Source organism: Rhinichthys klamathensis, unplaced genomic scaffold (genome assembly GCF_029890125.1).
Source record: "Rhinichthys klamathensis goyatoka isolate OS25496 unplaced genomic scaffold, OSU_Roscu_1.1 h1tg000461l_1, whole genome shotgun sequence".
Taxonomy (NCBI): Eukaryota; Metazoa; Chordata; class Actinopteri; order Cypriniformes; family Leuciscidae; genus Rhinichthys; species Rhinichthys klamathensis.
The window spans coordinates 1,640,826-1,652,500 of NW_026606950.1; the positions used below are offsets into that span (position 1 = coordinate 1,640,826).

At 40.0% G+C, this 11,675-nt stretch overlaps 1 protein-coding gene across 2 annotated transcripts in view; it reads right to left on the reverse strand.

Moving 5' to 3' along the window:
• fhit (fragile histidine triad diadenosine triphosphatase) overlaps positions 1–11,675 on the reverse strand; it is a 423,559-nt gene that overhangs the window by 77,770 nt on the left and 334,114 nt on the right. For both annotated transcript variants that reach the window (XM_056236697.1, XM_056236698.1), the window contains exon 6: positions 10,314–10,382. In XM_056236697.1, the coding sequence (XP_056092672.1) occupies positions 10,314–10,382 (69 nt within the window). The remainder of the gene's footprint in view (positions 1–10,313; positions 10,383–11,675) is intronic.

The following is an 11,675-nucleotide window of genomic DNA, read 5'->3' on the forward strand; positions in this document are numbered from 1 at the left end:
GGCTATACATTTTCAAACGGCTTCGGTGACCTGAAGCAGCTAACTGGCAGGAACTAACCAAAATATGCTCTCTACAGACCTCCTGAGAGGCGGCGAACTCGACAGGGCCGCAACGTCTCCGGGCTGCTATTTGTGTTTGCTGGAAGCCGATGTGTCCCGAGGCGCCATCGGCGCCGGGAAGCAAACATCGATTTCCTAAGGGCTGCATAAGGGGGCGAGACTCTTGTACTCGCCCTCCTGGGGGAACGCCCATAAGGGTCCGCGTGTTACGAGCGTGTTACGACAAGACCTCTTGGTCAGGACCATCTTAACCCGAGAGACAGTCCTCAGACCTGTCTTCGGTATGGAGGACTTTGTGCGAGAATGTTTCCTCTGGCCCCAAGCCTTATATGGGGGGGCACGAGAGGCAACCTTCTCAAAAAATATGAGGAGCTCGCAGCTGTCCCATGAGGTTGCCCCCTGGCAGCAACCCCATGAGACCTGGACTGACAACTGGGGATATCTGCTTGTCGCTCTGCCTTCTGAAGCCTCTCGACAACGGTTCTTGTCGCGTCGCCAAAGAGGCCAGAAGGCGAAAGGGGGGCATCGAGAAGGAAGGCCCTGTCCTTCTCCCCGATCCCCAAGCGATTTAGCCATAAACGTCTCTCTGAGACGACTAGTGCTGCCATAGAACGGCCAATGGCACGGGCCGTCTCTTTAATAATACAGAGAGATAAGTCAACCACTCTACGAAATTCAGTAGTACTGTTGAGTGAGACCTCCCAGTTATCATCCACCTCTTTGAGGAGGTCAGCCTGGTATGCCTGTATTAACCCCATCATGTGTAGGCATGCACCGGCTTGACCCACCGCCATATATGCTTTCCCTAACAAATTCGAAGTACGAGATTTGGATGGAAGTGTCTGCGCTATCAGGGGTGACGCAATGTTGGGGAGAAAATATTTCGCAAAATATTCCTCTACCCGAGGCATATCACCTCCTAACCATTCTTATTAGATTCCCTAATAGATGTAAATATATACATGGGGGAAAATAATTAAGCTGAACATGGACTTTTCCACGATCTCGACACCTCAGTATGGAGATCAGTGAAAAAGGGAAGGCTCTGACACGAAGATTGTGACTGGGTCTGCAGGAAGCGCTCATTCATTTTATTTTTCTTAGTCGCTTCCTGCTTATTAAATGGCTATCAACATTTAATTTAGCCACTGCCCTGGTTACAACCTCCAGCAACTCCTTTTTTTTTTTTTTTTTTTTACAGGAAAATGGCGAACCTGTGTTGAGAACATCTAACTCCTCGGAGCCAGATAAATCAAACACCGGGTCTTTAACACGGTCGGAAGAAGCCACAGTGCGGGCTTCCGAACCGTGCGCGAGACCAGTGGAGCTGGTAAATAAACACAGAGAAAGGGTCGCAACCGTCTCAGTATTATATGCCAGCCCCACGTGCGAATCCCATGCATACAAGCGGCGCGCTGCCTCGACAGCCGCGAGACCTGATGCACTGGAATCGCGAGCCTGATCTATTTGATTGAACAGGCTCAAACGCGAGCGGAGCTCTTTCATACAAAAAACAGTTTGCACAGACAGCGCCCTCGAGCACTGCCTGTGCATGCTCCACTCCCAGACAAACTACACAGAGTGAGTGTGCGTCACCCTCGCTTAAATAACGCGGGCAAGGGGATACACACTGACTGAATAGTTTCTCCTTATTGTTCGCCATGATATATATATATTTCAGAGTGACAGACAACACCAAATAAGACAAACAGGTTGACACAGAAAGCTTTCTGAAGACCAGAAGCTGATGCTGCTTTGTTCTGGTGTCCCTTTATAGCTTCCGCTCTCCGTCACATGCGACGTCACGAGTGACGTGATTAGGCTACGCCAATCGAGATTGAATAGTTGACTTCAGACGCTTCATGCCGAAGGCGTTCCCCAATATGTCGATTTCCGACGCAGCGAGAGTTCCCTCGAAAGGGAACTCCAAATTCAAAAATAATTTCACATTTCTTCTACATAAATAACCCGTTTTAAATACACATTCATCTTTCCAGAGGTGAAGTATCCCTTTAACAACTCAATGGAAATACCAATTTAGATATTAAGGGCCAGATTTACTAACAGCTTGCGCCAGCGCAAACCCTCTTTTTATTTTTTTATATTCATCTGCGCTTTTTTTGGAATTGCGCTCTCACGCTAACTTGCCCTGCTAATTAAATCTGGCCCTAAATTGTTTCTCACACATGTAGAGATAGTTGATGACTTCAGAAGACTTTGAATATAGAGCACGAGTCATAGGCCGTAATTACTTTTATGAAAGTTTAATGGTGTTTTGTGTCTTTTTGAAAACTTGAAAGCTTCAGTCCTCATTCATTGTAACTGCATGAAAAAGAGCGATCAGCACAACTCTTCAAAATTGAAAAGAAAGAACGCCATACAGGTTTGGAACAGTTTGAGTGAGAGCAAATATTGAGAGAACTTTAAGTTTGGGGTAAATAAAGGAGAATAAATTACCTTCTACCACCATTCGATTGACTGACAAGAAAATTAAAAAAGAAAAATATAAAGGCGACGACAAAGAAATAAAAGCGAGAAAGGGAAGAATAGAAGGGAAGAAAAATCGCCACAACACAAGTATGATAAGCAGCGATAGTCTTTTCTTTGGCAAGGTGACACTGCAAAGGGAAGTGGAAATGCCATCAGGTACATCAGACCGAGCAGGAGCACAAAAGCTGCGCTGACGACTGAATCTTTCACACAGGAGCTGTCAGGCTCTTTATGACCACGCTGCGGGAGTCTACTGTAGCATGTCACATTGTCTCAATAAAGTGACAAATAAAAGCCCACGCTGGAGTCCCATTGTTAACCGTGCTGGGTAAACACCCTAACTGTGATGCCTGAAGCTCTGGGCCCTGTGCTTGGGATGAGGCCTGTTCAGAAGTGAAGGAGAGGGAAGATAAAAGGACTTAAAAGATTAAAGGGTTGAACTAAAATCTTCATCAACTGGCACATGAATAGTTTCTTCAAAGTATGGATGTTAAAGCGGAAGTGTGCGATTTCTACTGAATTGCAAAAATAATTGCTCTTTTCGTGAATATCTCCATGTCTTCCATTGGTTGGATAGTCCTGTGCAGTCTGGATTGGATTTGTTCCACAGAATATTAGCAAGAAATATATATTGAGTTGTTCTTGTAGTCTGCAGCAAAAACAACTTTAGTCTGATTGACAAATGAATGATTCCAAGTGTGATTAAAACAATGTTACTCCACTTTTCCCCCAAGGCACTTGCAAGTTCTCGAACATACTGTATATGGGGGGACACATGGTTACATGGATCAGCTGTCCTATTGTCTCCCTGTAGCACTGTCTTAGCCGTCTTACAGTTTATTGCTCTGGCCACATACCAGCACCAGTTCAAGTCAGACAGGCAGTCATGGTGTGAGCTGCTACTAACAATGAGCAAGTGGGACCTTTCAGGGTAGCACATGGACTTGAAATGAACTCCCAAAACTCACTGTCAGATCCTCTGAAATACATTTTTCAAACAGTGGTACAAGAGGAAGTGGTGCTGGTGCCTCAAGAGTCACTCTCAAACTATCGGCCTCTAAAAACATCTTCTATTTAGCAAACACTTCAGCTTATGATTCTTATTAAGTGGGCTCAAGTTTCAGGATGCTTTATCTTAGCAAAGTCTCCTGACAACTAGCACTTCTGGAGACTCCAAGTAAGTTGCAGTTCTGGAAAATGGTGGTTCCAGTTGGTTTCACACCTAATTATTTTGCAGTTAGCATGTGTCTTTTCTTTACAACCTTTTTTTTTTTTTTTGCCATTTCTAGTATTGCTTTAGAATTGCATCTTTCTCAAGGGCATTTAATAATTTTTGACTTTCAGTGTGAATTAAATCTCTTTCTTGGCTCTTTTTACCTTCAAGAAAATTCCTTAATTATGCACATCTGATATGAGGCATTATTCACTTCCAGCCCTCGTTTACAATTATATGTCACTTTATTAAATGATTACATACAAAACAAATAGCAGTTATGAAGACTCATGGTTTGGAATTGGTAAAATGTACTTGAAAAAGAAATATGATCAGAGTATCGACTTGCATAATAATTATGCACACACCTACCTCCAAAGCTACAGTACTGAGTAAAGTTTAAGGCACGTGTGTTAAAATGTTGTAAAGTGAGGATGCTTTCAAAAATAATGTCATGAATAGATTTGAATTGTCAATTAACTTATATTAACTCAATCAAATAAGTATTTGATGTGACCACCCTTTTGACCAACAGCTTTTGTCCAGGTACACTTGCACATATTTTTTCTTCACGTTTCTGCTGTTGCCACATGTATGTTTTTCCAATGAGCCTGTGTTGCCAATATGGTTAGTGTCACTTTTAGTTTGATTTCGGTAACATTCTGTTGACTATAAGTAACTTTTCTACATGTCAACTAGCTCTCATTAGAGTATTAGTAGACTTAATATCAGCTAACTCTTTATTGTGATGTTCCTCCTATAAGTAACTTTGCAACTACATGTTAACTTATTCTAACCCTAACCCTACCAGTCTATTAATACTCAACTAACACTCTAATGAGAGTTAGTAGACATGTAGGTGCAACGTTTCTTATAGTCAACAGAATGTGTTGGGACCATCAAATAAAGTGAAACCCTGATTTCTTATGCAGACACGTTACCCTAAAGCGACTTCTAAAAATGAGGAATGCTGCAAGACAAGCAATTCATTTTTAAGAGATCATTACATACAGCAGTATGAGCCATTATGAGGATTAATGCTCTTTATATTTATGCAGAAGCTGTTGCCATTTGTGGACAAAATGTAGTCATGTTGGTCCTACTTTGTTGTCTACTGTATGATTAATATGTATACAGTAAACTCAGTGAAGGAACACTGATGCCCCAAATAAACAAATGTTCAATTGGGGTCAATCTCATTTGCGGATATCAGGGTTTAGTGTTTTCCTGTTTCATTCAATTTGTACTATTTAGATTTTATTTCGATTGTTTTCTCAATACATATTATGGCAAATTAGTTTTTTGGTAACACTTTATAATAACTGCACGCTATTAATCATTAGCTAAGCATTAGTACACAGTTAATTCATCATTTATAAAGCATTAATAGACATTATAACCAGTTTATGAATACAGCTATAAATGCTTTATTCTTGATTTAAGCATATCTATAATGTGTTTGATAATTGTATTTTCATACTTTATTAATGATCAATTTATCATTTCTTAACAAAGTAGTGCATTATTTACAAACCAGTTATTTAGTTGTCAGTGGTTCATAACATCACTTAGAAAGTGTGAGTAAATGATTAATAAACTATTTAAATGTACATTCATCTATCTTAAACATTTATGTTTTGTCTCACTATGTTGTGTTTGTCTCCTTTTTCTGTTTAGAAGATAAATGAGCCTTTTAATCTCCTTTATAAATGCTTTACAATGTATAAAGATGATCTTACAGAAATAGTTAACTGACTACTACTAAATGCATTATAACTACCTAAAATAATCATGAATTACAGTAGAAATACATGTTAATAAAGCATTTATTAACACACAACTAGTATAATAAAATGTATGAATGTACATTTAAATAGTTTATTAATCATTTACTTACACTTTCTAAGTGATCTTATGAACCACTGACAACTCCTAAATAACTGGTTTGTAAATAATGCAATACTTAATTTAGAAATGATAAATTAATTAATAATAAAGAATCATTTATATCATCATCAATAATGAATCATTAATAAAGTATGAAAATACAATTATTTAACACATTATAGATGTGCTTATAAATCAAGAATAAACCATTTATAGCTGTATTCAACTGCTTATTAATGTCTATTAATGCGTTATAAATGATAAATTAACTGTTTACTAATGCTTATGATAAATAGCGTGCAGTTATTATAAAGTGTTACCTGTTTTTTATGCATTCACTTTCACAACATTTCTGTTACGATGAAGGCTGTAGTGTCTTTAAAAAATCCACTCTTACAAATTATGTGTGAGGTTGTCTTTAAATGCAACATTTTGTTAAAACGTTTACTATAAACCTCCAATTTGTTTTTGTATGCTGGATAATGTATGACTTTATATTGCACATGGTAATAAAAGTAATCTAAAAGCAGTTTAGCAGAAACCCTTTTTCCCCTAGGAGTAATCAGTCATGTTAACTAAATTGAGTTAAACTTTTTTCAGCATATTGGCTGAATCTAGCAGAAGACCGCATTACATCTACATCACATATTTTTTCTTCCTCACTTTATATATATATATATATATATATATATATATATATATATATATATATATATTCCATTATTTACTCTTTATCAATGCACATCCTTATTTAAAAAAAAAAAAAAAAAAAAAAAAAGTAATGTGCCCTCATAATCTTTAGTTTACTGGCGGGACAACCTGTCACTCAAATGAGATCGACCAATAGCAAACCACAACCATCCAACTATCCAATCAATTCCCAATAGACAAAATCAAGTCCTGGCCTATATTTGTTCTTGTTAGAGAAACTGTTTCTCTCTGATATATGACCTAATAGTGCAAGACTAGCACTACTTTAACTCAAAAATAAACTGATTTCTGAAAGAAAGAAAGAAAGAAAGAAAGAAAGAAAGAAAGAAAGAAAGAAAGAAAGAAAGAAAGAAAGAAAGAAAGAAAGAAAGAAAGAAAGAAAGAAAGAAAGAAAGAAATAAGGAAAATAAATCAATGCTCTAATTAGTAATTTTCTCTATTTCAGTAAAAAATTTCTGTGTGTGTGTGTGTGTGTGTGTTTAAATCAGAAGGACATAAAAGCTGTGCACCTAAATCATTATTATCATGATAGCACAATTACTTTACACCTATTACAATTACAATTAATACATATCGTTGTTGTTTTTTAAATTATGTTTATGACAATTTAATATTTTGCGGTAATGAAAATTTGGAGGGAAATGTGTCACGAAAACAGTGTCACAATACAAAAAAAATGAAAAACTAAAAAAATTCTTGGAGCAAAAAATAATGTCTTCATTCTTTTGATTTTGTCATGAGAGGACATGTTCTTGACTGGATTCCTCTATAAATATCCAGAGAAAGTGTCATGCACTAGATGATTAGCTCATGTACAGTATTTACTTTTTTGCAAAATGAAATTTCCACAAAAAACTTTTGGCTTGATTTGTGACACTACTCCCACTCTCCTGCCAGGGACAATTACTACAGCATAAAGCACACGGCAAGTACCTGCTTGAAAAACATTTCTTCAGTAATCTTCAGTAGCAGTGGGACGCTAAAGCCCTGTCGCCTCTTAAATTGGCTTTATGAGAGAGTAAATGTGCCTAGTTTAACTTATAAAACATTTAACAGTATAAGGTATGGGGGGACAGCCCTCAGTCATTATTTATACGAAAACAAAAGACAGCTCTCTCATTTGCCGTGCAGGACACCGAAAATATAAACAGCAAAACTCTACAATAACCCTCATGACCACATGCAAATTAAAAACAAGCTAATTTATCATGCACCGGTCAAACACTGTTGATGAAGCCCTTCATTTCTCTCCAAGTGCTTTTGGGAATTAAAAAAAAACAAGGCTTATAAATGGGTTGAGTGGAATATTCATATGAACCTGCTGATATTCAGGCTAGCATTAACATACTTCAATATAAAATATACAGAACAGAAAACACTCGGAAGGATTCAAATTGATTGCATTATATATATGACTGTAATATACTTTTAAAAATACGGATAGATGGATGGATGGATGGATGGATGGATGGATGGGTGGGTGGGTGGATGGATTGGGTGGGTGGGTGGATGGATGGATGGATGGATGGGTGGATGGGTGGGTGGATGGATGGATGGATGGATGGATGGATGGATGGATGGATGGGTGGGTGGGTGGATGGATGGGTGGATGGATTGGGTGGATGGAAGGATGGATGGATGGATGGGTGGGTGGGTGGATGGATGGATGGATGGATGGGTGGGTGGATGGGTCGGTGGATGGATTGTGTGGGTGGATGGATGGATGGGTGGATGGATGGGTGGATGGGTGGGTGGGTGGGTGGATGGATGGATGGATGGATGGGTGGGTGGGTGGGTGGATGGATGGGTGGGTGGATGGGTGGATGGATTGGGTGGATGGATGGATGGATGGATGGATGGATGGATGGGTGGATGGATGGGTGGATGGATGGGTGGGTGGGTGGGTGGATGGCAGGGTGGATGGGTGGGTGGGTCTATGGATGGATGGATGGATGGATGGATGGATGGATGGATGGATGGATGGGTGGATGGATGGATGGGTGGATGGATTGGGTGGGTGGATGGATGGATGGATGGATGGATGGATGGATGGGTGGATGGATTGGGTGGGTGGATGGATGGATGGATGGATGGAAAGATGGGTGGATGGATGGATGGGTGGGTGGATGGATGGATTGGGTGGATGGATGGATGGATGGATGGATGGATGGATGGATGGATGGATGGATGGATGGATGGATGGATGGATGGATGGATGGATGGATGGATGGATGGATGGATTGGGTGGATGGATGGATGGATGGATGGATGGATGGATGGATTGGATGGATGGATGGATGGATGGATTGGGTGGGTGGATGGATGGATGGATGGATTGGGTGGGTGGGTGGATGGGTGGATGGATGGATGGATGAATGGATGGATGGATTGGGTGGGTGGGTGGGTGGACGGGTGGATGGATGGATGGATTGGTGGATGGATTGGGTGGGTGGGTGGACGGGTTAATTAATTAATTCATTACATTTTATATAGCGCTTTTCTAGGCACTCAACGAGCTTCACATGGAAGGGCGAATCTCCTCAACCACCACCAATGTGCAGCATCCACCTGGATGATGCGACGGCGGCCATAGTGCGCCAGAACGCCCACCACACACCAGCTTGGATGGATGGATGGATGGATGGATGGATGGATGGATGGATGGATGGACGGATGGATGGATGGATGGATGGATGGATGGGTGGGTGGATGGATGGATGGATGGGTGGATGGATTGGGTGGGTGGATGGATGGATGGATGGATGGATGGATGGATGGATGGGTGGGTGGATGGGTGGATGGGTGGGTGGATGGGTGGATGGGTGGGTGGGTGGGTGGGTGGGTGGATGAATGGATGAATGGATGGATGGATGGATGGGTGGGTGGGTGGGTGGATGGATGGGTGGATGGATTGGGTGGATGGATGAATGGATGGATGGATGGATGGATGGATGGATGGATGGGTGGGTGGATGGATGGATGGATGGGTGGATGGATTGGGTGGGTGGATGGATGGATGGATGGATGGATGGATGGATGGATGGATGGATGGATGGATGGATGGATGGATGGATGGGTGGATGGGTGGGTGGATGGATGGATGACTTCATTATATGGTTGATATAATGCAATGGGTCCAATGTTCTTTTGGACTTTATTAGCTGTTTCCATTCACCTATTTGTATGCAAATTTTGGGATGTTGCTTAAAAAACGATGGCTGGAAAGGCCAAGATGCGCATACATTTTTTTAAAAATGCGCTTAATTGAGCCGGATAAAAAAAAATGTTATCCGACAACTAGACTTGCACAAACTATGATGGAAGCGCATTTACTGAATAAAGTGGTAAACAGTGTGCAACAAAAAACTCACGTGACTTTGCCCTAACAGATATTGTGATTGGTTAACTGGACTTTTGAAATGCACAGCATCTCAAATGTTGACTTGGTCATTCTGAAAAGATGCATAATCAAAATGACGTGGTATATTTTCCTCCCAAAAACACCATCAGTCACTTATGATGTAGGAAAAAGAAGCACAGTGGCTTCCCCGATTGCAAAATTGTTTTATTACAGATATTTTGCGGCAGTTTCCCAGGAAGTGACGATTTTGCTCTCTTTGTTCATGGCGATTGAAACTGCGCTTCATTCACAAATGTTTCATGCGATATTCCATTTTTGCACCTAAGTCAAATTCACAACTCTGGATGGAAGCCTACGGACTTTCATTGTTAAAAATGTTAAATATTCATCAAAATAACTAACATTGTGTTAAAAGAAGGAAAGAAATGCATACAGGTTTGGAATTACATCATTTTCATTTTGTGGTGAGCTATCCCTTTAAGAACTAAATTAGATGTAAATTTGACTTGCATGATGACAGTACGTACTGACAGAATGTGTGTGACAATATGTAATACATGAACTGGAACATGTAAGACAGTTAAACCTCACCTCATCATAGATGCTGTCATTCTTCTCGAAGTCTCCAGCCTTTCTCGGAAGCACGTGGACATGGACATGCTGTAATTACAAGACGAAACGAGTGGTGGTTAATCGAAAAACTCGTTCATTCAGCAAAGCTGAGGTCAGTGTCAGAGAAAGTAAGGACAGGTACACTCAACCACCCTCCATATCACTTCCTTCATTACAACACAGTCTTCTGGCAGCTTTTCACTGTTAACTTCTCTTAAATCATGCTAGAGTTACTGTAAATTCCACCAAGCGTGCATCCGTAAACCTCTAAGACTACTTCTTTTAGGATTTTAAAACTTAAATTGACTTTGTCAGATGTCCTCAGTGAATTCCCTTCTGCAATATGCTGTCACAAACTTGGCCATCTGCACAGTTAGTTTGCAGAATTGTGCTTTCCTTGGCTGCACATTAGCAACGTAATTTGAGTCCCAGTAGAACACGCTCTGATTTAATGAACAAAACATTAGCTATTGTGTATGTGTCAACCCAACATATTTGCAGTCTTTTCAATCCCATATTTTTTTGCACATTATCATTTTGGTTTGGAGGGCTAGGTGCATTATCTAGGGCAATGACATAAAAAAAAAAAAATTATCATTTATTTTTTTAGCAAAGTCATGTGGTATGACCAACAAAGTCAAGGGATTATATCATAGAAATAAATTACATTATAGAAAGGAAAGGACCCCTGCAGACATTGTATGTCAAGGTCAACAAGTCTATTAACTCCTTGAAAACCCTTCCCACCGTTGACAGAATTTTCCGTCTTTCTGTGTTTTCACTGTTATACGGCAGAGGGCGCTATGACACATCTTCTGTAAGAGGACTGAATCTCCTGATCAAAACAACACAGGTGAAGAAGAAGCAGAAACAAGCCATAGCATATAAGCATTTGCAGATGTAAAATAACGCGATCATCAACATTATATAAATCAAAACTGCCTAATATTACAGAGTGAAATGTCGACCCAGGACGAGCTTTAGGACTGTGAAGCGTTGGGGTGTTGATGGACTCCATCGACTCCATCTGTGTTTTGATCATCGTTCTGAATTTGATCTGGAATTTTTGCCTTTTTTATGAAACTTACCCACATTCAAGTGTTGATAAAAAAAAAGAATGCAAAAAGCTAGAATAAAATGGGTTCTTTTTTGTTTTTTTTTAAAGCAGAGGGTCGGTTTGTTCTTTTTATATATTGCCTGTTCAGATATTCATACACCAAAATATTTTTGGAGCCATAAAACTTTGGTGAAAATGGTCAAAAACACTGGCGGTGGTTATAGCAACTTTAAAAAAAAAAATGCTGGCGGGGAAAGGGTTAAATTATCAGATAAGCTAAGTTA